Source organism: Lissotriton helveticus, chromosome 5_1 (genome assembly GCF_964261635.1).
Source record: "Lissotriton helveticus chromosome 5_1, aLisHel1.1, whole genome shotgun sequence".
Lineage (NCBI taxonomy): Eukaryota > Metazoa > Chordata > Amphibia > Caudata > Salamandridae > Lissotriton > Lissotriton helveticus.
The window spans coordinates 1,313,965,120-1,313,991,719 of record NC_136065.1 but is presented as its reverse complement, the minus strand read 5'-3'; the positions used below and the strand labels follow the sequence as shown (position 1 = coordinate 1,313,991,719).

The following is a 26,600-nucleotide window of genomic DNA, read 5'->3' as shown; positions in this document are numbered from 1 at the left end:
TTGAACCCAATTCTGTCCTTCATCCTTGTCGCATCTCCACAGCCCCTGTTGGGCCTAAGGCTCGCACTCTCCTTCTTCCATCCAGGTTGTCTCTTTCTGCCCCTTTCAGCTTCTACAGGGTCAAATCATGAAACTTTTCTTGAAGTTTCCCAGGGCCGCTTTGCCAGCAGTTCCTAAATTAGAATCTCGAGTATACCTTTCAGAAAAGGGTTTTTTATACCCAAAGTGCCTGAACTAGTTCTTCATTGTCTGATAGCTGTGCACTTAAGAACACTCAGGGTGGGAATTTGCTTATCATATCCATCCTATCATGATAAAGTTAAGGCTCAGACCATGTGGAGACTGCTGAGAGACATGGCCAATTTGTGAACTAATTGTGTTTTTTGGGTGTGCTGTAAATATTGTGATTAAAAATTAGAGCATATCATATCCACATAATATTTAAATGGATGGCTTTTCTGACATGAAGATAGAGATTTGTGTTCCTTAGCTGAGCAGGTACTACAAATTATCAGTGCCCCTGGCTCACACAGAATTCCAGATTTCAGGTTCCTTGCTCTTTTCTGTGCCTCCAGCCACTGAAGAATGCCTTCTCTATGTGCTTTGATTGTGTTTTCTCTGGGTAGGGCTGTATACAAATGAGGACTTGCCAGCATTTTTATTGGGGTAGGTAACTTTTTGACACTGCATCTTCTAGAACAGGCACAGAGAATCCTTCAGGGAAGTGGACATCTTGCCATTGGCATCTATATGCATATATTCAGAGTTCATGCTATTTTAGAATTACGTTTCTGTCATGGTGCATGTGCTACATATTCCTATTTTGTCTTTGGTGTGCAAGATGTGCTTAATCTGAAAAGGAAGGTGTGCATTGATTGCTTGAGTGGTGTGCAGAATCAATATTCTGCTTGGCCATATGCTCATACTGCAGGAGGAACATAAAGATGAGGTGGGCAAATTCTGATTATCTACTAGTACTTTTCAGTACTTTGAGTTCAGGTCTTCTTTGCCACACTACTTGAATGTCCTACCATCCAGTGCCCTCAGAGGCATTCACACATAAGGAACACTGCTTAATATTTGATATAGATAAAGAGTGACAAATTAGGTGCATTTTCATGCACAACAAAGGTGAGGACCCTGTTAAAAACCTGAGAGAGCGCAAATCGAGAAAAAATAGAAGTGCACCATATTTACAAGCACGTTGCATTAGTTTAGTAAAGATTACATAAGAGTGTCGAATTTATAGAGTGAAAATACATAAGAGTGTTTAATTAAAATAGAATGCATATATCAGTGTGAAAAGCTAATGTAGAAGTGTGTAGAGATGTTAGAATAATGTTGAAATCCCATGTTATGTGGCTGTTGTAGAGGAGAATGTAATACTGATAAACGTAGAAATGTGTAGGCCACATGGCAGTTCACAGAAATGAAAGGGGTTGTTACACTCTCACATGATATGGATTTTAATGTTGTTTTAATTCAAAGTATTATTGATCATAGAACTGGAATATATGTTTTATAGAAGTGCTTCATATAACCATTGTGTGTAATGAGTTAGAATACTGGTTAGACTAAGAAATTAAAGGTTTATAGAGTGCACAGGCCCGTTTCATGTAATTCAAATAGGCCTGAATAGATAAGTTCATTTCTTTTGATCTGTATGTGCTAGTTAGAGAAATGTCATGTTAAGCTTAAATTGCAGAGACTGCTCGATGGTTTACGACTTAGAAGATATGGTGGAGGCCGGAATTTGGGGCCCACTGTACAAGTGTCTGTTTGCAGGTGTGAGGAGGTTCCAATCAAGAGAGTGATGAATAGGGTTTTGTTAAGAGAGCCAGGCACAGGCCTGGAGGAGGCTTCAGGAATTTCCTGGGGGGTACCGTCCTGCCGGAGAAGAGCCTGAGAAGCAAGGTCAACGCTAACGATGGGCCCAGAGGAGTATCAGCATGGAAAATGCCAGAACTGACACCACGTGAGGGGCGTCTCTAAAGGGCGTTTCAATTGTAAATGTGATTTTTGTATTTGGGACAGCACCCCTGGGTGGAGTTAGAGCAGATGGTCTGAGGAACCTAAGAGAGCGGATGGGTAGGCAGATAGGTTAACTGCGAGACACCGATTTACAACGAAGACTAAGGGAAGTGAGTGATCTTCTTTGGAAGTCACCACGGCTGACACCTTTTTTTAGGTTAAGATTTTACTAAGTAGGGATGTCACTTAGTCTAGTGTAGGGACAGTCTAATCTGGATTTTCTTCCTTTCTGTAAATGACTCATAAGCTACAGCTTGTGTCTATTCTTGCAACTCTGATGATTTTTGAATTGGTTTTGGTGATATTCTTCTGCCGACTAAGAGCATTTAGAAAATGTATGTTTGTATTGATACCAGTATATCTTTTGAACCTTATTTTGAGATGTTTGTATCTCCAGTTAACTTTGGCTTTATAATAAACTTTTAAAACTTATTCGTAGTAAGTGGTTCTTTAGAGTGGTGTAAGTCCTTAACTGATTGACCTAGTAGTGGATTGCCTTTTACTCTATGACAGGTATCAACGGTTCAGTCGACCTGAGTTGGGATCTAGACCTATAGCAATAGATCAGAAATCCCGCCGTAACAGTTGGTAGCAGAAAAGGATGGTTACCTTCTAGAGGAAGGTGATCTAGACTAGGTTAAGATTACCCCAAGGTCCCTAGAGATCGAGAGATGAGCAGCGGAAGAATCGCCTGCCGAAGAAGGTGCTGACGGTGCGAGAGAAAAGCAGCAGGGTCGGTCGAGAGTGAGTATAACAAGGGTCATGCGTTGACAGATTGCGGTGTTTTGTGTTGTATCTGTATTGTAATGTCATGCGGAGTTGAATGCCTGTAGAGTGAGTGAGAGAGGGTTGTGAGCGCGCGCAACCTGGCTAGGGGAAAATCTTAAGTTCGGGGAAGAGCTTAAGTGGTTCGGGTGTATCGAACATCCAGAGTAGTTGTCGACCAGAGTAAAGGGGGTCATGAGGTACCATTGATCGCCCGCAGGACCGAGATAGGGGGAACGCAAGAGTGAGTGTGTGGGTAACGGACGCAGGTCAAAGGTTACCGTGTGTAAGTAACCTATCAGTTAAGGCGATTGTCTGGACGTACACGGAATGACATTTCGTCAGTTAAGGTGACAATTACAGTTAGACTGTGGGCGTACAGTCAAGGAAAGTGATCGCTTGGTCGGAAGTAATCATTTTTCAGAGTATGAATGGGACGCATGCATGACCGGGAGACGAGCAGAGAAAGGAGGGGAACTGCTGCGAAGGGGGACGAGTGACGTCAGCGAGAGCCGCGCTGAGATAGGCCGGTTGGTGTGAAGCCGCGCTGTGATAGGCCGGTAGGAGTGACGTCAGCGAGAGCCGCGCTGAGATAGGCCGGTTGGTGTGACGTCAGCAAAAGCCGCGCTGTGATAGGCCAGTTAGCGAGAACCGCGCTGGGATTGGTGGATTGTCATCAGGAAGTAAACGAACGCGGAGAAAATAGAAATTTTGTAGATTTTGAACATGAAGTGTTTTAAATGTCTGAGAGCGATCTTTAAGAGAAAAAGAAGAGAATCTTATTACGGGGAAGAGGCACCGCCAGAGGGTACACCAGCTCACTATATGGCAACGAATGTTGGGTTGCATACTATACTGTGGCTTAGTACTTGGAGTAAGATTACAGAGGGGAATGAGGAACTGACTTTTCCGAAATACGGAACGTTTAGACTAGAAGTGTTGCATCAGCTGAAAGCAGTTATGTCCTCATTGAGACCTTTGCCTAGACCAACACAGTTTGAGGCGCTTAATGCGTGGATTAGGGCGGCGCACGACAGGAATCAGAACAGGCGCCAAGAAAGGGTAAGGCGATCAGTAAGGGCAGTGCAAGATGCCAAGTGGGATGCGGAAGCTAAGAAATGGAGGGTACAGACGATTGAGGTGGATAAGTTGTACCCAGTGAGAGAGGTTACAGGAGAAAAGAGACCCATAGAAGAGGATGACGAGAGCGAGTCGGAGGATGGCCTAATAAATAGGTTGTTGATAGATAGACCGCCTCCGGACAATAGGGAGATAGAAGGTACTGAGCTCCCAAGGGAAGATAGGGTTGACATAGAAGAGAACAGGCCACTCCCTATAACGAATTGGGTACCTGCCAAAGGTGAGGAGACACCTCAACATAGTCCTGTACAGAGAGTAGTCAGAAGGGTTGTGGTGCAGAAGATGCCAGCAACAGAGAGGGTTGAGTCTTATGGATTGCCAGATGCTCTTCAAGTACCCGTTACCATAGGTCCTATAGTGTCGGTTTATCACCCAGAGAAAGGGAGAGAGGGAGAACAGGTACGGCTAGACAGAGAAAGAGTTGAGATGGAAAGAAGGAATAACACGACAAATGCCTGGAGGCAATTGCCAGGACCGATAACGTGGAGCACCCCATTGGATTCAGCAGTGGATCCCGTAGCAGGGCAGGGGGGTCAGAGAGGACCGATGGACCTGAGGGGACCACGGCCGAAATCCTATAAAGAGTTGAGGGCTGACTTGAAGGAATGGGATAGGTCCACAGAAGCACCGAGCAACAGGTCAAGAGCAGAAGCTGGATGGGGAAGTCGAGGCAACGGGACATTATCTCACTGCGGGGCTAGCGAAAGCAGTCAGGAGTGGGACGGTAAAAGTCAGGAGAGTAGAGGAGTTACACGTCATATTGACGGTGGAAATGGGCAGGAGCAAAAAGGTAGAAGTGCGGAGTGTGGAGAGACGTCTCGTCTCATTCAAAGTGAGGGAGACCAAAGGACACAAGAGTACAGGGATAGGTTTAAGTGCACTCTCCACGCACCTGATGATAACGTACATTACTGGAATTGTGGGAACATGGGGAACCGCGAAGGATCTTGCCATGCGTCGAGTGATCAGAGATCACAGACAAATTGCGAAAGCATGGGGAATAATGGAATGTCTTACCATGCACCGAGAGAAACCAGGCGGAATGGGAAATGTGGGACTATGTGAAATAGAGAAGTGTTTCACTATACACCCAGAGAGGATGGAACTGCATGGGACCTGGAGCGATGGGAGCATGGGAGGACTCCCCATAACACGCCTGAGCCCAGACGTAGGACTCAGAGCTGTGATGGGAGAGATGTAAATGGACTCTCTAGAGATAGCATACTGAAAGCTGTGGTAAAAGCCAAAAGACTCGATGTGACCAGCTTAAAATCTGACCTGGACGATATAATTGATGGTGCGTTGCCTTTAGAAAGGATTGACATGTACGAACAAGATGAGCTGCTGTTTATAGCAAAGGATATTACTCGGAAGGCAAGAGCAACTCATGAGAAACTGTCTGAACTGGCAGACAAGTATATGGTAGATTTGTCCAGAACAAAGGCATTGCAGGGTAACCATAGGTTGCATTATTCAGATCAGGACTTAGATGAGAGGAGGACAACTGGATTAAAAACACACATAAGGGAACTGATTACAGGAATAAGAGCATGGAGAGATCTGGACAAATGGGAAGAGAGGTGGTCCAAAAAGGGAACTGTCAGGCAGAGCGCAAATGTGATGTCACCGGAGGGAAGGCTACTGCAGATGGAGGCATTCCCTTTGCGAGAAATAGCGAATGGGAGATATGTACACGTGCCCTGGAGTAGGGGAGATTTGGCTGCATTCACCAACTCATTTCCGAAGTTAAGGGAAAATCCCGTAGAGTGGTACAAGCAGGTAGAGAGGTTTGTCAAGATTTCAAAAGTATTGTGGATTGATTTGAACACCCTATTTGACATTGTGGTCCCATGAGACTTGTGCATAGCATGCAAGGTTAGTGTCGAATAACCAACTGCAGAACCAGAAAGGGATGCCCGTACTAATGGACCGTCAGAAACAGTAATGTTAAAATATGATAGGGTGATGACATGGCTGAAGGAGAAGGTGCCACCACAAGACATAGATTGGGTAAGATAGACCGAACAAGACAGGAACCCAAGGAGACAGTTCATGAGTTTTATGAGCGATTGCTGAAAACGTTCAAACAATACGGTGGATTAGATGTAATGGATCCCAAGGATATAGGACAGTTTGTATCGAAGTTCGTTTTGGGGTTGAGACCTGATATTTGTTTAATGATTCAGCAACATTTAATTTGTTGGCAAAACAAACCATTGGGTGAAATTTTGAGATACGCAAGGTATTGCAGTGATGAAATAGATTCCAAAGCAAAGAAACTAAAAGAGAAACTGATGATGGTACAGATGCAGTCGGCTGGAAAGGGTGGACAGCAGCAACAGGGAATAGGGACAATGGGACGGAAACTCAAGACCTAGAATAGACATTGCTACATTGAAAAAAATGACAAAGTGTCACCAGTGTCACCAGGTGGGACATTGGAAAACGCGAGTGTCCCTATAACCCTGAGAACGGAGAACTAGAAGTAGAGGAGGAGGAAGTTCGAGAAATTCCAGTTCAAAGGGTGACAGTGCCAAAGAGTAAGGTGGCCAAAGGGGGGACTTCGGCTCCACAAGCTCAGTTCCCGCAGCCACCAAAGATTACGACAGGGGGAAAGATCTATAGACAAATGCCTCTTTTTATAGACGAAGAAGAGTGTTACTACGTTGATCCATTGACGGGACGACGTGTAAGTAGAGAGGAGGACTGTACCCTCGGGGCAGTTCTAGAGGTGGATCAAAGAGGACCGTTCGTTGAGGCTGAAGTGGCAGGGTGTCCTACAACATTTTTAGTGGATACCGGAGCTACTCGATCAACTTTGAGATCGGCAGTGGTTCCAGATCTACCAATGTCGGGGGAAACCATTCAAGTAGTAGGAGTTGCAAATAGGAGAATGACTAACCCTTTGACGGAACCAGTGCTAGTGAGAATAGGAAACCACAACTATGAACATCAGTTTGTAGTATGTGATTCTAGTCCTGTGTGTCTGTTAGGAAGAGACTTATTGTGCAAACTGAACTGCACAATATACTGCACACCTCAGGGAGTAGAGGTACAGACTACAGACGAGGATGCTACCTTTAAAGTTGCAAATTCGAGAGTATGCGTAGAACTGTATCCTACCCTGACTGTGGGGGACCTTCCTCGGGACTTGCGAGATACAGTGTCATCAGAGGTATGGGATTTTACTGGAGAAGAGATAGGATTGATCAAAGGAGTAGAACCAGTGAAGATCATGGTAAAACCAAATGTTGAATATCCAAGAACGCCTCAATACAAATTGACCCCGGAGACGATTGCAGGAATAAAACCCGTAATCGACTCTATGATTCAACAGGGAATACTGAAGGAAATCGCGGGTAGTCCATGCAACTCACCGATCATGGGTTTGCAGAAACCTAGTGGGAAATTTAGAATAGTGCAAGATCTTCGAAAGATTAATAACATAGTTGTTTCATGTTGTCCAGTGGTACCGAATCCATCAGTGATATTGTTTCAGATACCATTCCAAGCTGAGTGGTTCACCGTGATAGATCTTTGTCAGGCTTTCTTTTCAATTCCATTAGATGAGGAAAGCCAGTATCTTTTCGCTTTTAAGCTGGAAAATCGTGTCCTAACATGGTGTCGTATCCCACAAGGGTATACAGAAAGCCCATCAATTTTCAACCAGCTATTGAAGAAAAACCTTGAAAGTCTAGTACTGCCACAGAACTCGGTTCTGGTCCAGTACATAGACGACCTACTTGTTGCGTCAGGAACGGAAGAAGCTTGTAAGATAGATACCATCGCCTTGCTGAACCATTTAGCTGAAAATGGGCATAAAGTATCTCCGTGCAAATTGCAGTACTGTCTGACAGAAGTACAGTACTTGGGTCACCGGATAGAAAAAGGAAAGCGCAAGGTGTCACCAGATAGGATAGAGGCGATAATGAAGATGAACGCGCCTACGACACAGAGAGAAGTCAGGATGTTCCTAGGAATGGTGGGTTATTGCCGACAGTGGATAGCTAACTTTTCCCTGAAAGCAAAGCCCTTACAAAAACTGACGCACAAGGAGGTGAGTGATCCGGTACCATTGATGTCGTTCCTACAGCTGAGAGAGGACTTGTGCCGTGCTCCAGCTTTGGGGATGCCTGATTACGAAAAACCATTTTCACTTTACTGCTGCGAAAGAGAGGGTTGTGCTTTGTCAGTTTTAGTACAAACTCATGGAAATGCCCGTAGACCAGTTGCATACTTTTCGGCTACTTTAGATCCGGTAGCCGCAGCGTTGCCCGGATGTCTCAAATCCGTTGCTGCAACAGGTGTCAGCATTGAACGGTGTGAAAATATTGTTATGGGACACCAATTAGTGGTGTATGTACCTCATTCTGTAGAACTGTTAATGACCAGGACCAAGACACAGCACTTAACCAATAATAGGCTCACGCGCTACGAGCAGGTTATTCTTGCTGCGGAGAACGTGACCATTAAGAGGTGCTCTGTTTTGAATCCTGCTACATTGATGCCACTTCCTAATGATATAGAAGGCGAAGAATGTGAAGATCACAATTGCCTTGATGTGACTGAACTATGCACCAAGCCAAGACCAGATATTGTGGATGAGCCGTTGACTGACCCTGATGAAATTTTCTTTGTTGATGGCTCATGTTTAAGAGACGATACTGGTCGGTTGAGAGCAGCTTATGCTGTTTGCACCATTACTGGAGTTGTGGAAGCCGCTTGCCTGGAAGGAGTACACGTGCCTGTTTAGCAGGTAGCAAAATTAGAGTCACCATTTATACCGATAGCCAATATGGTTTCGGTGTGGTTCATGATTATGGGCAATTGTGGTCTCAGAGAGGTTACATGACCTCCTCCGGTTCGCCTATTCGAAATGGGGAATTTGTGCGACTGTTGTTAGAAGCATTACAAGGTCCAGCAGCAATTGCGATCGTTAAATGTGTAGCCCACACCAAAAATACAGATTTTGTGTCGCAAGGTAATCGATATGCAGACGAAGTTGCTCGCTACTGCGCGGAGCAAGGATACTCTTTCACGGAAGTGGAAGTAGGTGGGACTCAGGAAAAGACAGAGTTAAACATGATGCTAGAAACAGTTGATACTTGGGATAATTTAAAAGACATGCAAGAGAAAGCACCTGACTCTGAGAAAAAGGCTTGGGAAACAGCAGGTTGTGTGAAAAGTGAAATGGATTTGTGGGTTTCAGCAGATGGAAGGGCAGTATTACCTGATGAACTAGTGAGTCCAATGGCACGACAGATACATGGTCCAGTACACTTAGGAAGAGATGCCATGCTGAGGTTATTTAGGCAGACTTGGTATAATCCTAGGTTTAGGATTGCAGCAGAAGCAGTGTGTCGGAGATGTGTCACCTGCCAGCAATTGAACGTAGGGAAAAGAACACCAGTTACAATGAGTCACATTGGGAGGTCTGGGGGGCCTTTCAACAGAATGCAATTAGATTCTATTGAGATGCCAAAAAGCAACCGCCTCAGGTATGTTCTGGTGGTTGTATGCATATTTTCCAGATGGGTCGAAGCATACCCTACACGCAGGTGCGACACACTCACAGTAGCAAAGCTGTTGCTTCGAGAGTTGATCCCGCGCTTTGGGGTGCCGACCTCCTTGGAATCAGACAAAGGAACTCATTTCAACAGCGAAGTTGTGAAGATGCTTTGCTCTGCATTAAACATTGATCAGAAGTTGCACTGTAGCTATCGACCAGAGGCTTCAGGTATCGTGGAGCAGATAAACGGAACTCTAAAGTCCCGAATAGCCAAAGTATGTTCATCGACATCCTTAAGCTGGCCTGATGCTCTGCCCTTGGTACTCATGAGTATGCGTAGCACACCAGACAGGAGGACAGGTCTCTCTCCACATGAGGTTTTAATGGGGAGGGCAATGAGACTTCCGTCTGTTCCAACTACAGCTTTGTTGAATATTACAGATGACCTGATCTTGGATTATTGCAAGGGACTTTCTGATGTCATTCATTCTGTGTCTCTTCAGGTGCAGGCTGCTGAAGTTCCATCTTCAAGAGACCTATGTCACGACTTGTGCCCTGGTGACTGGGTCCTTGTGAAGAAACACGTCCGGAAGAACTGCCTAGACGTGCGTTGGAAGGGGCCCTACCAAATAATCCTGATAACGAATACTGCGGTAAAGTGTGGAGGGCTGCCAAACTGGATTCATGCTTCCCATACTCGAAGAGTTCCAGCACCCTTAGAAGAAACAGCTCCTCTCACAGATGAAAATCCAGCTGTGGACGGCAAACCACTAGAGGGGATCAGTCAAGTTGTGGGGGTGTCGGAAGAAGTTGGGAGTGCTACAGATCCAGAAGAGGAAAGACAGGACGACAGTGAAACTGAAGTTGCCACCGAAGGAGAAAGATGCTGTGAATACGGCTCAGACACAGATCAAGACAAGAGTGATCAAGAACCGAGTGGGAGGACAAGAAATAGGAGAACAAGGCGTGGAGAAGCTAGTTGGCCTGAAAGAAAGACGAGGCCGAGCTTGAAGCCAACTCCAGAGAGAACTCTTGCTCCTATATCTGAAGACTCGGATTTGGACGAAGGTGCAAAAAGACAGGAACAGGAAGGTCCGAGAAGATCAAGGAGGGTGCGAGTGCCCTGCAGAAGATACGCTACTCCTGAGTGGACCTACCTAGCTGCAGATGTCCAGTGCACGGAGATCCGGGAGGGTGAGGGAAGTGACATTGACCAGCACTGACCCAATCATAACATTGGAAGTAGTGTTGTTGATACCCGGAGTGGAGGTCGAAGGGTTGCTGACACTCACTATTCCTAATCCTCCTTATCTGCGCTTGCCCGAGGCAACGCAGTGGCCATCAGGAGGGCGGGCTCCGAGTCACGTAGGGCTGACCCCGCCCCTTGTGGCCAGCCACTCCTCGCCGGGCAGTACGCGCCCAGTAGGAGGCGGGCTGCTGACGCACGTCCGGGGCAGCTAGGAGGAGCCTCTGGGGGGTATTTGACTCCTGGGCACCATCTTGGAGCCCTCTTTGCTGCTCCGGACGTCGCGCTACAACGTCGTATGTGGTGGAGATCTTGGTTCAGCTTACTCATCCCTGGGCGGGGGTTGTCAAGTCAACTTTTAGACTAGCTATTTATTGTTGGCAGCAGGGTCTAAGCAGTCTTCGGCCTCCAGGGGGCATGTGTCTTTGGCTGCTTACCTAAATATGAGTTCACCACTCAAGCTATACTATTTTGCACCGAGCACCTAAAATAGCCCGCTGTACCTTGCTTGAGGATAGTTGCTCAAGCGTACACATAGCACAGTTTACAGTTGTATTTTGTGCATGGCATTTCAGCAGAAGTAGTACATTACTGGGTGGAGTCTGCTGATGCTTCGTGCGAAGGTGTGTGGGGGGTATCAGTGTCATGCGCTGGTCCTACTATGGTTTGATCAGGGAACGATATCAGCAGGGGAGGTCCCCTCATCGCTTGGGCTCTCTCCAGGGGTATTACCTCTAGAACCTGGGATAGTCTACACTATTGCTGTAGAGGGAATCGTTCCCTTGGGTATTTGCTGACTAGTTTCAGTGGGCTTCTGGTGTCAGCGGGCGTGTCATGTTGCAGGTCGGGATCTTAAGGGGGCACCTAGTTTATGTCCCAGCAATCCCTTGGTTGTGGTCTTAAGTCATTCTTACAGACAAGCTATCTACTGGTAGCGTGGCCTATACTGCTTCCAGACGAAACCAGAGAGGGCAGGTGATGCCCGCTGTTTATACTTGTTCTATCCTGCATTGGCATATGCAAAGTCATCGCCCAAGTATATAGTATAATATGTATTTATCCCTTTATGCCCTTGTGCTCTTTCGAGTATAGCTGCACAAGCGTCATTGTAAGCACACTTTCTCCATGTGATGCGGAGAACGGCGTACAGCAGGAGTGGTAACTTGCGGGGTAGAGCCTGCTGACACTTGGTGTGATGGGTGTGGTTGAGTTGCAGGGCATGTGCTGGAACGCCTATTGCTAGAATCGAAGCACCTTCAGTGGTAGGGGCCCCTCCTCATTACTTTGTCATTCACCTGGAAGTATGACTTCAAGTATCTGCAGATTAGGGGCAGAGGGGCCTGGGTACTTCAGGCATGTAATTTTCATGTCTGGATCAGGTCGCTTCGAGGTGGAAAGGGTCCACCGCTCACCTGAAGTGGTGGGGGGCCGTGTAAAGATTCATTCAGCGGAGGGGCCTGGGTTTCATCAAACACGAGATGATTCAGGACAAAGTCAAGGGGTACTTTGAAGCTGATGAGGTTCATCTCACGCCAGTAGGCTTTGACCTGTCCCTCCTAGATCTTAAAGAAGCATTGAGGAGCAAAGGTTGCAGGTAATGTGGAGTAGCAGTGGTGGGGGCCCATGCGGCGGCGGGTACCACCGCACGGGCTGTGGCGGAGTTACTGGGCGATCCGGAAGAAGAGAGGTGCAAACACTGTACTTCAGCGGGCACAGAGGGGTGCCAGAGCCTAACCTGTCACCTCATGGGAGGAGCAGGAACTCGTGTCGGCTCCCCCGTAATCCAGTAGTCCTTCGGGCGGTTGTGGGCCTGTGCAGCCGGGGGTTTGCCTAGTCACGCCCTGCAAGGGGCGTGTGTAGTATAATTATAATTGTGCAGCAGTTGGGTGGTTCGCCACTATGCTGATTGGCTCAACAGGCGGGCAGGTGGCGAGAATGCGGCCTGCCCTTGGATCGCCCGTAAGATAACCCACCATCATTACATATGTTGTATGTAATAAACCTGCAGCAAATTTTCCCAAACTTAACACTTGTGTCTGTGTGTTATTTGCGGGTTTGGGCATCACGGGGGCGGGGGGGTTCTGTGGCCCTGAAGTGACTATGCGCTTGCCCGAGGCCACGCAGTGGCCATCAGGAGGGCGGGCTCCTAGTCACGTAGGGCTGACCCCGCCCCTTGTGGCCAGCCACTCCTCGCCGGGCAGGACGCGCCCAGTAGGAGGCGGGCTGCTGACGCACGTCCGGGGCAGCTAGGAGGAGCCTCTGGGGGGTATTTGACCCCTGGGCACCATCTTGGAGCCCTCTTTGCTGCTCCGGACGTCGCGCTACAACGTCGGGACACTCTTTCCCCACCCTACCTCAAACCCAGAGTGTCTGCTTGAGGGGGGCTCCATGGGGAGTGTTAATGTGTTCTTTTTTTCGTTGCAGGCGGAGTTACTGGGCGATCCGGAAGAAGAGAGGTGCAAACACTGTACTTCAGCGGGCACATAGGGGTGCCAGAGCCTAACCTGTCACCTCATGGGAGGCGCAGGAACTTGTGTCGGCGCCCCAGTAGTCCTTCGGGCGGTTGTGGGCCTGTGCAGCCGGGGGTTTGCCTAGTCACGCCCTGCAAGGGGCGTGTGTAGTATAATTATAATTGTGCAGCAGTTGGGTGGTTCGCCACTATGCTGATTGGCTCAACAGGCGGGCAGGTGGCGAGAATGCGGCCTGCCCTTGGATCGCCCGTAAGATAACCCACCATCATTACATATGTTGTATGTAATAAACCTGCAGCAAATTTTCCCAAACTTAACACTTGTGTCTGTGTGTTATTTGCAGGTTTGGGCATCACGGGGGCGGGGGGGTTCTGTGGCCCTGAAGTGACTATGAGCAGGATAAGAGAAATGGTTTTAAACAGAATAGAATTTCCGACTTTTTGTTCAATGAGGCCAACACCCGAGGAGATCATTCTTCGTTTGGAAATATTAGAATACGTGATTAGAGCCACTGGAACACGTATCATTCCAGATTGTTAAAGACTTTGTAAATAAACAGATTGAAAGATAACCTAGCGCCAAGTGGAAGAAGAAGAAATTTAGGGGTTTCCATTTAGTGGACGGAGAAGGGCTAGGGTTGTCTGTTGCTATAGAACTCAAAGACCGATCTTGCGGAAGGGATTATCAGCTTCCAGGTGTGGTTCTGAAAGGCTGAATAAGCAAAGGAAAGAGACTTTGTGTTCTGAAAGAAAATCGGAACTACACTGTCTTGAGATCATGGAGGCCGGCAACCCAAACCGCAGGACAAAATGCATAGTAGGCACACTTTTAGTGGGAGTAATTTTTCTTATAGTTTTAGTAGTCACTATATCATATGTAGTGGGACATGAAAATGAAGAAAAGGCTACAAAGGAAGCAAAAATTGTATCGATACAGAAACCTACTACTGCTGGTCAAAGGGGGGACAATACAGAGAAAGATAAAGCTTTACTAGCAGCAGAGACTCGTAGGTTGCATATGGATGAATCACAGGGAAATTTCAAATCAAATACATATGCTAAATTGCTTTATGAATATATTGATGCTATGGAGGCAAAAGATTGCTACGTGTGTATGCAATTGCCAGCCTCTGTAGACGAAGGTATTAGATATCATCATCTTCCATTGACTTATGGAATCACATGTAGTTTGTTGCTTAGTATATTCTATGAACGTGATGGTTTTGAGTATTATTTTTCAAATTTTGATGCTGTTTTACCAGAAGTTCCAAACTACAAGCACATGAACAAGTGGGATTATTATAAGAGTGAAGATAGACTAAAGAAATTTTTCATTCCTTGGAAAACGTTAGATACTTCACATGCCCGAAGAAATATTTTGACTTGTAAAGTGTCAGAAATTGAGAAAAGGTTTATAGGGCAGGTGGATGATCGGTACAGGAGACAGAAGATCTTAAAAGCTTCAGGCCAATGGAAAACAGATTGGACAGAGGAAGAAAGGTCACACCAAAGAAAGGGTAGTAATGGTCCAATAGCTTTAGATCGAGAGAAAAAAGGGAAACTGTGTATATATAGGGGTAAAACCTATGATGATAATGTGTTTGTGGGAGAAGTAAATTGTGAACATGCTTTCCAATTAGAATATTAAACCAAGGATTTCTTGAAGGGAATGCAGGTGATCCCGAATGTATATTTTGTTTGTGGAAGAAATGCATACGTGAAACTACCGGATAATTGGTATGGATCATGTTTTTTAGCAATTGTCTTCCCCAAAATATACCATGCTAAGGATTTTAAATTATAGAGGGAAGGACTCAAGTTAGAGGAAGAAGGGATGTAAGCGATGAGGAGGTAGTTGGAGACGTATTTGGTGCTATGTTTCCTCTTTTAGGGATAGTACTGAATGATGTCAAGATCAGAAGATTGGCAACAGTTGTAGATAGGTTGTCCACCAGTACTGCTAGATCATTAATGCTGGTGGAGGGAGAGATGCAGTCGATAAGAGCAATGGTTCTTCAGAACCGACTTGCTCTAGACGTTCTGTTAGCCAAAGAGGGAGGAGTCTGTAAGGCTTTGAAGGTTCAGGAATGTTGTACTTACATTCCAGACAATTCAATACCTCTAGAAAAATATATACGGAACATCACTGAAGTTCATCATGAGATTGAGGACTTGACACAGGTAAATGTGTGGGAAAAAGTAGGTCATGGAATGGGTAAGGTTGGAGGTTGGTTTGCCAACCTAGGAAAGGGTTTCATTTGGTACATACTGAAACCTATCATCATAATAGTGATTTGTATAATCACTTTGTGGGGATTGGTGCGGCTGTACCAATGGTATAGATCAAATAGGTTGCAGAGATCCATGAGAGAGCAGGAGAGGAGATTAGCAGCGATGCAGGATAATCAGTACAGGAGTCTGAGGGCTCTAGAAATGATGAAACGAGAGAGTACTACAACGAGTTCAGTTTGATTTAGTTCATACCTCATGGATGGTGTTGTGATGGTGATGACTACTAAAAGTCATCAAAGGGAGGAACTGAGAGAGCGCAAATCGAGAAAAAATAGAAGTGCACCATATTTACAAGCACGTTGCATTAGTTTAGTAAAGATTACATAAGAGTGTCGAATTTATACAGTGAAAATACATAAGAGTGTTTAATTAAAATAGAATGCATATATCAGTGTGAAAAGCTAATGTAGAAGTGTGTAGAGATGTTAGAATAATGTTGAAATCCCATGTTATGTGGCTGTTGTAGAGGAGAATGTAATACTGATAAACGTAGAAATGTGTAGGCCACATGGCAGTTCACAGAAATAAAAGGGGTTGTTACACTCTCACATGATATGGATTTTAATGTTGTTTTAATTCAAAGTATTATTGATCATAGAACTGGAATATATGTTTTATAGAAGTGCTTCATATAACCATTGTGTGTAATGAGTTAGAATACTGTTTAGACTAAGAAATTAAAGGTTTATAGAGTGCACAGGCCCGTTTCATGTAATTCAAATAGGCCTGAATAGATAAGTTCATTTCTTTTGATCTGTATGTGCTAGTTAGAGAAATGTCATGTTAAGCTTAAATTGCAGAGACTGCTCGATGGTTTACGACTTAGAAGATATGGTGGAGGCCGGAATTTGGGGCCCACTGTACAAGTGTCTGTTTGCAGGTGTGAGGAGGTTCCAATCAAGAGAGTGATGAATAGGGTTTTGTTAAGAGAGCCAGGCACAGGCCTGGAGGAGGCTTCAGGAATTTCCTGGGGGGTACCGTCCTGCCGGAGAAGAGCCTGAGAAGCAAGGTCAACGCTAACGATGGGCCCAGAGGAGTATCAGCATGGAAAATGCCAGAACTGACACCACGTGAGGGGCGTCTCTAAAGGGCGTTTCTATTGTAAATGTGATTTTTGTATTTGGGACAGCACCCCTGGGTGGAGTTAGAGCAGATGGTCTGAGGAACCTAAGAGAGCGGATGGGTAGGCAGATAGGTTAACTGCGAGACACCGATTTACAAAGAAGACTAAGGGAAGTGAGTGATCTTCTTTGGAAGTCACCACGGCTGACATCTTTTTTTAGGTTAAGATTTTACTAAGTAGGGATGTCACTTAGTCTAGTGTAGGGACAGTCTAATCTGGATTTTCTTCCTTTCTGTAAATGACTCATAAGCTACAGCTTGTGTCTATTCTTGCAACTCTGATGATTTTTGAATTGGTTTTGGTGATATTCTTCTGCCGACTAAGAGCATTTAGAAAATTTATGTTTGTATTGATACCAGTATATCTTTTGAACCTTATTTTGAGATGTTTGTATCTCCAGTTAACGTTGGCTTTATAATAAACTTTTAAAACTTATTCGTAGTAAGTGCTTCTTTAGAGTGGTGTAAGTCCTTAACTGATTGACCTAGTAGTGGATTGCCTTTTACTCTATGACAGGTATCAACGGTTCAGTCGACCTGAGTTGGGATCTAGACCTATAGCAATAGATCAGAAATCCCGCCGTAACAAACCCATGGACCCAGATTTACAAACATTTTACCTCACTTTTTTACATTCTGCATCACACATACAAATAGGACAACACCTCCAGTGATGTTTTTTGTGCAGGAAGGCACCCTTTCTGCACAAAAACTATCCTGGCCATAACACAGGCACCCATCAATGTATTCAAAAGGGTGCCTGAATTGGCGCTATGTAGACAAAAGTGCATCAGCACTGGGAGAGAGCAGAACTATGCCATTTCTTTAAAAGTATGGTGCAGTTCTCCTCTCTCCCTTTCACGAAAATAGCACAGCAACTTGCTGCTCTGCGTTCTGTCAAGTATTGTAAAACTGGTCAATAATCCTATTGAGAATTTCAAAGAATAAAAGTGAACCACCATGTATTTTATAGAAGAAACAATTTTGCCTTTCTTGTGGTGATAACCCAACTCCAAGAAGACAAGAATTCAATCATATAGTGTACATCACAACTGACCTGATTCATATGAGGAGGCATGAAGTGGATGATGAGAGTACTGTGATCTTCTTGTCTTGCACTTATTGAGACTGTATACCAGAATCACTAGAACAACAATGCCGAGAATAATGCTGAAGGCAATAGTCAGAATAGCTTCTGAATGTTTTAGATGTACACTCTCAACTGAAAAGCAGAAACGAAAAAGAGTATTTATTACTTTCATAGTTTACCATCAAAATTAATTATTTTTATTCAAAACAATAAAAGTAACAGCAACATAGGCGTTAATTCTCAAACACATTAATTACCAACAAAATGGAGCACCTGTAGTTCAATTTCAAGTACTCTTAAATGCTTCTGTGACTTACATGCAGATTGGGATCATGGGACAATGCAGTCTGCTAATTTCCTATCTAGTTCTGATGGTGAGGCTATACATGGTCTCCAGCTTTTCCCTTTCTTCCTTGGCTCTCCTGTGTCTGTAACAGAAGTGTGGGAGAATCATCTGGGGCCTGATTCACATGCTCTCTTTCTCTTTGAGGTCTCAGAGTGCATTATACTTGTGTCAGGAATACAGGAAATCTTTGTGGACAGTGTTTTCAAGATGCCCTCACTTTGCCTGCATGGACTTGCTCTAGGTCTTGTGACATTAAGCAGTTTGCATCATATTGGGGCCAAGCACAATTTGTTTTACAAATTGTGATTAAACGTTTGTTTTGGAAGTGTGAAGTCACCTGCCCTTGTGATGTCCCTTTTGCATGTATGTAACCCCTTTAGTAATAGGGTGATCCATTATGTTATTCAAATGTAATGTCTAGAGATTTTTAACATATTCATCTAACACTTCCACTGGGCGCCGCCTTTGCCCTTTCGCAACTTGGTTTTGGCACAGGCCCAATTCCCTCCTGGTGGATAACCCACCACAGCCTGCCTTCCATGGTCAGCTTGCCGCTCCTCCTCGTCTCCTGCTTGCCCTCTGTTCTCTATCTGTGTGCCTCTGCCTACACCTCTTCCCCTCTATGGTCAACTTGCCGCCTCTGCACCCAATCCTTTCAGCCCTCTGTTCTGTCTCTCTGTATGTCCCAACCCATCCCGTTTGCCCTCGGTGTTCTGCTTGCTGTCCCCACTCCCTCCACAATGTTCTCTGTGAGCATGGTTCTACGCCTTCTCAAATTCACCTTCATGGTCCGTTATGCTGCCCATTCCACCATGCCCTCTGTGGTCAGCTTGCTACCCCTACTCTTGCCTCCCACCCCCTGCTCTACATTCTTCGAGGGTCATTGGGCTGACCTTGCCCTTAACCAATAAAGGTCTACCCACCGTGGTTCGATTTCTGCCCCAGTCTCTCTTCTGCCTGTCCTCTATTTACCGTGTGCATGCCCCTGCCCCATCCCGCCAGCCCTCTGACGACAGCTTACTACTACCCCTGATGGACTGCTCTACTCAGTCAACTTTCTTCCCCCGCTCCTGCCCCGCCCTCCCTGCCCTTTATTCTCTGTGTTCGGGCTCTTGTCACTCCCTCCTACCCTCCATGATACACTCCTCCCTGCCCTCTGTTGTTCAAGTCTGCCCCTGCTTCCTCTCTTCTGCCCCATTGAGTTGTCACGGCTCCTCCCGCTTGCCCTCTGTGCTTAGCTCGGTGCTCCTGCCAATCTTCTCCCTTCCTCTGCAGTCTGTGTCTATGGCTTTGGCCCTTCCTCCTGTCCTTTGTTGTCCATGTGCGTGCCTCTGCCTCCTCTCTCCTACCCTCCATTTTCTATTGAGCTGCCACTGCACCCTCCCTCCTACCTGCCCTGTGCAGTCTGTTGTGCTGCCATTGCCCCTCCCAGCTGCCCAGCATGGCCAACTTGCTGCTCCTGCACCATTTGCCCTGGTTTCCATTATCCAAGCCCATGCCCCATTCCCTCCTCACTGCCCTCTATGATCTGTTGGGCAGCCACTGCCCCTCCTGTCTGCCCGGTGTGGTTATTTTGATGCCCCTGCCCCCTGCTGTCTTGTGTCTGAGTACAGCCCCTACTGCTTCCATTCTGCCCTAGATAGTTCTTTGTGCATGCCCCAGCCTCCTCCCTCTTGCACACTATGGTCTGTTGTGCTGTCAGTTACACTCCTGACTGCCATACATGGTCCGTTGTGCTGCCACTGCCCCTCCCAGTATGGAAGCTTGATGCCCCAGCCTCTGACCAACTTCCACCTTCCCTCAATTTTCCACATGTGTACACCTATCCTCTCCCTCCTGGCCTTAATATTGTGTGTGTTTCCACTGTCCCTTCCGCCTGCATGATCAGCTTGCTACTCCTGCCCTCCTCCCCTGCCCTTAATTGTCTACGTATGTGCCCCTACCCCCCCTATTGCCCTCCATGGTCCATTGACCTGCCCCGCCTAACTGCACTGTGTGGTCTGTTATACTGCTAATTCCCATCTTGCCTGCCCTGTGTAGTAAGCTTTTGGCCCCTGTCCCCTCCTGCTGCGCTCCGTTGTATGAGTCTGTGCTCCTAATCCCTCCCTTGTGCTCTCCATTGTCCTTTGGGCTGCCACTCCCCCTTTTGATGCCCTGCATTGTCTGTTATGCTGCCATTGCCTCTGCCACATGCCTAGCGTGGTCAGCTTGTTACCGCTGCCCCCTCTCGCAACCCACTGTTTCTGTTGTCCGAGTCAATGTCTCTAGCCCTTCTCTTTTGCCATCTGTGGTCTGTTGTCATGCCCTTGCCACCTCCCCTCTGGCCCTGCATTGTCTGCTGTGCCAACAATGACCCTTCTGCCTGCCCTGTGAGGTGAGTTTGTTGCCCCATACCTCCCTCCCCCTGCCGTCTGTTGTCTGTGTACTTGCCCCTGATCTCTATCTCTTGCCCTCAATGGCCCATTAAATGCCATTGCCCTCTGATCTGCCCTATGTGGTCAATTGTGTTGCTACTACCTCCGCTGCATGCTCTACATGGTCAGTTTGATGCCCCTGCCACCTCCCTCCTGCCCTACATTATCTGACTCTTTGCCTCTACCCCAATCCCCCTCTGTCCTCCTCAATCTGGAATGCTACCACTGCCCCACCCGCCTGCCCTTCATTGTTCCTTGTGCTGTAACAGCCTCTCTTGTCTATACTGCATAGTTGGGTGCTGCCCTTGCCCCTTAGTCCTGTCTTCCATGGGCCGTTGTTCTGCCACTGCCCATCCTATACGTATATACAGCATGCCAGTGAAAATAAAAGTAGCCCAGTAGCATATTATTTGGAGGAAGCGTATTAATAAGCACGTTCTCATGTGATTACTACAATGCAAAAGTCTTTTGCCATGTTATGCCTACACTCCAGCTTAAATAGCATGAATACTCATTCTACCCCATTGTGCTTAACTCCTTCTAAGAAAGCCATCAATCATTGCTAATCCTCCAATAGCAAAGTGTCTGCCCGTCCTGAATCTTCCTGTGTGTGGGCGCCACTATCTGGTCTCGAAAAGGGAAGCTTTCAGAACTACTAATTGTGACAGAAAAAATGAATTAATGTGAGGCGGAAATACAAGTCCTGCTTGATTTATTTTAATTATATACCAGTTTGGTGACCCTAGGTAAGAAAAGAAAGAAGAAGAAATGTATATGGAGCACAGTGGCAGACATCGCCTCTTTTCGCAGAGGATGCTTGAGAACAGTGGGCAAAACTACAACAGAACATTGATAAAATGAAAACAGAAATACCGTTTTTGAAACATACCAGGATATTCACAGTGTTCACTTTTTTCTGAAGGAAAGTCCCAGTGTATTAAGTGAACTGCATAAAGTGCCACCAAAACTGTTAGATAATTAACCAAACATGCAGCGCACAGAATGTAAAAAGCTATTTTTACAATTGTTGAGAAAGGGATGGGGATTCATGACTCACTTGAGGCTTCGCCTTTGTTGATCCTCTTCCTACACTCAGCAATGTTAATAAATATCATATTACAAATATTACAGTCTGCCTCTGCATGTATGCAATCAGTTGTTACACCACAGCAAAAATGTGTTCCACACAGGCTGCATGCATTATGTGAGGGTTTATTAACAGAAACAGATCCAATTTTGTTCATAAACCCTCACATATGGCATGAAGCTTGAAGGGAGCATGTTTTATCTGTGGAGTACAGCTGATTGCGTTGGTAGCAGGGAACCTGACCTGCATGATGCATACTGCCTTGAAGGGGCAGAAAGAGTCAGCATGGGAACAAATGGAGTGTCGTACATCTATATGTATATATTACACTGTGGTAGTAGCCTTTCTATGGGAAGAGTGTTTTTTGTTTTGTCAATAACGTTGTTGCTGTTTGAGGAAATGTTGCAGCAGCCATTACAGAATTCAGGGACTTGGCCCCTGCCCTGAAAATGTTTTAAAAATATCCTATAAGGTGACAAAGTAGGGGTACACAGATCCCTTGGCCCTTTTGTGAGGGTCCCAGGGGAACTCCCATGTACCCCAAATAAAATAAAAAATGTGGATGTCACTGAAATGTCACTCTCAAGAGAGTCCGAAGGGTGCAAGCATGGTGCAAGCTGCCCCGCACTTCTGCGGCAATAGATTGCATCCACTCTTGCTCCTTGTTTGCACCCACCTTAACCACAGAGGCGAGTTCATCTGTCACGTCTTTCACAGTTCCAATTATGTGACCTTTACTTTCTCATGGTTGTGACACAAGTCTTCTGCATCCCACAGTTGCCAATTACCCCACAGTTTCATATTAACACCGGATTAACTGGGCCAAAAATTGCAACAGCAGGCCCTCTTTGTGTTTACCTGTGAGAGCAGTTGTGTAGGCCCCCGTGGTGTTCACCTCAGTTCCTTCTGTAGTATTCATAGGTTTTGTATAGTACACATGTGTTGCCGGTATTCCAGTAATCTCTGACGTATTTGTGTAGGCGAAGGTCTCATGAGCTGTCCGTGTGGTAGACGGCAAAGTAGCTGTTGTTTTTCCACTGGCTAATCCCGAAGAATTATCGAAGCTATTGCCAGGTGTTTCGGTGCTGGTGATTGTAAAGGGGCTTATCGTGGTTCCCGCGGGTCCGCTGACATTTGCCGCAGATGACGCCTCTGACAGATTGTTCCTGTCGGTACTTGAAGTGTGCGCCAGTGTGGGAGCTGTGGGCATCCCTGTAGGGGCTGGAGATTCAGGCAGTTCTTTAGGAGTGGCTGTGCCATTAATCTCAGTCAAATGTACTTCTGGGGCACTTGTAGTTGCACTGATATTTGCCAGCGGAAATTCTCGAAGTGCATCTGTAGTCTTGACAACAAATAATGTAAGAGCACATAAAAGTACCAGAAAATCCCAAAAATGATTTTTTCCATAGGTCATTTTGCCTTATAAAAAGTTTTCCCCAACTTAATTTTCCTTGTTAATTCAGATCTGCAAAGAAGAAGGAAACAATAAAGTTATACGTAAAACCTAGCCTATACAATTCACAAACAGCTGTGTAGGGTAGTCAGATGGTGCATTAGCTTTGGTTCAAGCTTACAGAGGCATTTTTTATAAACAGTCAAAAATTTATTCAGGGTGATGGTAGATCCATGCCTCTATGTTGAGTTTAAAATATTAAAAATAATATTTTGCTTTTTATGTCTGACTTGACAGTGCAGTAGTCTGTGAGACATGTTTGCAATTCTTTAACATATAAAAAAAGTGAGTGGGCTTTAACTTCTACTTCAGAAGTAATATTCTCTTATCTCTTGTTATTGGCAATTTGGTATTTAACTTCCCTTTCCAGGAGGTTCATTCATGGGAAAGTTTTAGGGAGTATATTACATCTGTAAAGTAGACTCAATGATAAAGCTTTTTGCCACATTCAATTATTTAGCTCCTGTATGCATTCCTACATAAAGAAAAAATGTGCCATTAGGTCAGGCTTTACTTTAATACACATAATGTATGCATTCAGTACATGTAAATATCATCCAAAGCATTTAATTAATAAAACCAGACCTCCCACCAAAAAACCCTTGAATCTTCGCTTTTGCCAAGTTTTATTCCCAGACGGTTGGGAGCCGATAACAGCTAACCTTCATTATACTGCCATCTCTGACACTGCAAATTTACAGAACTGAGAGCTGCAGACCACATGTAGCCACCCTGATGCCATTGGGTTCAAACAGCATGATAATTTGCTTGAGGCGCCGACAGTCACAAAATGGCCATTTGCTTGGAAGAAGAGACATCTGAGCATGTCGAATTGCATGCAAGCAGACCAACCCAGCATTGAAGTACAGTTCACATTTTATCACCCCATAGCCTGGTACACTGATGAGCCATTGAGGAGCTGCTTGATACAATGTAACTGAAGGGGGTCTGTCACACACATCAGCATGTCAGAAATTGAACCACAAAGTAGGACTATCATCCTTCGGACAGAGTGAAGTTTTTTTTAAGAAGTATACAATTGGCATTCATAGGAGGTGTGACAGAGTGATGGCTAACTGTAATTGGCAAGGTGTGGGTGTCCCCATCCAGAATTATGCAAGTAAATTAATTAAACAATATGCAGACCAGGTTGCTTACGTGAATACATTGGTCGCTTGGACAGTACAGAAGTGACATGGTTTTCACTCACACTGGACAATTTCATTCAGTGAATGTATTCTGTGGGCCCAGAGACCAGTGTGGAGTCACTCATAGCTTGGGGATCAGGCAGTGGCTGCAGTACACTACAAGGGGTTGATGTTGTGGCATAATAAGTTAGAGAGGGTTGTACTTTTTGCACCCATCTTGCCGCCCCAACCCTCTACATGCCACCCATATATGACAAGTTCCACCTCATGCAAACAGTTTCACAGTCGAATGACAGGTAATTTTCAAACCGAGGCATACATAAAATAAGTAACATGGTTGGCTCCTCTGCATATGGCCCACATTTCACAAATATGGCACCCTGTATAATGGCTTGAAGCTGAACCGGTGGGGGCAAATAACCAAATATGCAAAAGCAGCCGAGGTCGGTAATGGGTGTACCTGCAGGGTGGTGACGTGGGTAGGGGGAGGGGCAGGGTGGGGGTAGTAATCTATGGATTATGGAGCTTTACAGGTGGGTAAACATATAAATAAATGCAACAAATTTTGTTGCGTGCACTGCATTTCTAAATGCGATACAGTGCGCGCAACAAAATTCGTTCTATTTATTTATATGTTTACTTACCTGTAATGCCCCGTAATCCATAGATTACTAACCCCCACCCTGCCCCTCCCCTTCCCTATGTCACCACCTGGCAGGTACACCCATTACCGACCGCGGCTGTGTAAAACTATGGTCAGTGTGGACGTGCCGCAACATGTTCTGGTTATACATTTGATTGCAGTGACCTACATACATAGGAAGGAGACCTTTGCTTCAAACCATGAGAAAGAACGCTTATCTAGGTCAATGAATGATTAAGCTCTTATGAAATAGCATGGTCCGTAATAAGAACTCGCACACATTCTCATGGGGTTAGGACTGAGGCAGTCATTGAGATTACTCGTAGGTGCGTCAGTAATTCTAGGCAGCAATTAAGTGGCAAAAGAAGCTTGGCTTTTATAGACATAAACCTGTAAATACACAAAATGAATGACTAGTTTTCAGGTGAGGGGATCCACTTATCCGACACTGAGACAGATGTTTTCTATTGATTTGCAGGAAGTGTTGGAGTCGGTTGGTTGCTTTTAAAAGGGGATCCAGTGTTAAATTGAAAATTGGCGGCCTCAGAACTGGTGGCAGCTTCTCCCCACCCAGGACTTGCAGCGTTACTGGCCAATCCTACATTTGTGGTACTTGAAATTAAACAAGAAAATGTGCACAAATGGCAGGGTCTCTGTGACCCATCACAAAAATGTGAGGACCTAGAGCGCTTAAAGGTCCAGCATACATGTTCCACTGTTAATTCTCAAAAGAAAAAGGTATGCTGTTCCTAAAGGGGACAAAGGACAAAGGAGAGTGGGTCTGAGAAAAGTGGGAGTAGTTCCTTTTTAGGGGAGTAGTTCCTTTTTAGGCCGAGCCCAGAGTCAGCGCACATGCGCTGCAGGACTTAAAGGAATAAAAGCCCCTCCCACTCTCCCCCATATTTGTCATTTGCTTGTGTCATTATCCTTCATAAATGCTGGCTTCTGATTTGTAAATAGGCTTGTTAGTCCCTCCTTAGTACCGCCTTCTCTTCATTTGTAACCTCCCATGGCAACTGCCCCTTTTACTTCGGTTGTTACACAGTACGTGTTATTAAGTCTGAAAGCACTATTTTCTTTATTGAGTTTCTCTTACTGCAGGCATGACGTGCTTTGCTTACATTCAGCGCACCATGTGCGCTTTCTCTTTTCAAGCAGCCGGGACAATGGCGGCCACTTCTCTCCGATGCCATATGTCTCGCATTTGAATGTGAGACCTATTGCATTGCAAATATGTTAATCCTAAGCCTCCCATCTCTCCATTTTCCCAACGGCCTACCACTTCTCCTCTTTCCACTACCGTTCCTCTCCTTTGTTGCTTTACCGCTTTTACGTCTCCCTCCCCTTGTTCTGTTTTATCATCACCGCCTCTAAACCTGTAGCCCCTTCTTTCACCCTCTCATTTGCCTCTCTCCTCTCCATTGACAACTTTCCTTCTGTGTCCCTCCCTCGTGTTTCTCCCCTCCCCCCTCCTCTTGGCTTTGAGCACCCTGAGCTCATGACCTGTATCCGTCATGCCTCCCTGGCACACTGTTTATTTCTGCACGCAGTAAATTTGTGACACACAAGTGGCTGGAGCGGGAGCCAAGTTCAGTCACACTCCACAATGCGCTCACCGGTTGTGCAACCTGCCCATGTAGAAATTCACAAGCAATTACACACTTTCATAAATATCACTCCTCCGGCTGCGCTCATATTCTGGCACTCTGACTGCGAGAGCTTCAGGGGAACCATACTGAACATGTCAAGATAGATGAAAAGGAACATGGAATGACGAGAGAGGGAGAGGGCAGTTGCCATTATCATAAGATGGGAGGGTAAGGTGTCATTAGGGCCACTGGAAT

At 45.7% G+C, this 26,600-nt stretch overlaps 1 protein-coding gene across 2 annotated transcripts in view; it reads right to left on the bottom strand.

Annotated features, from left to right (window-relative positions):
- The window catches only part of LOC144755342 (uncharacterized), a 124,144-nt gene that overhangs the window by 33,309 nt on the left and 64,235 nt on the right, over positions 1–26,600 (bottom strand). For both annotated transcript variants that reach the window (XM_078644150.1, XM_078644151.1), the window contains 2 exons: positions 22,371–22,977; positions 17,633–17,797 (listed from right to left, as the gene is read on the bottom strand). In XM_078644150.1, the coding sequence (XP_078500276.1) occupies positions 17,633–17,797; positions 22,371–22,926 (721 nt within the window). In that variant the 5' untranslated portion in view covers positions 22,927–22,977. The remainder of the gene's footprint in view (positions 1–17,632; positions 17,798–22,370; positions 22,978–26,600) is intronic.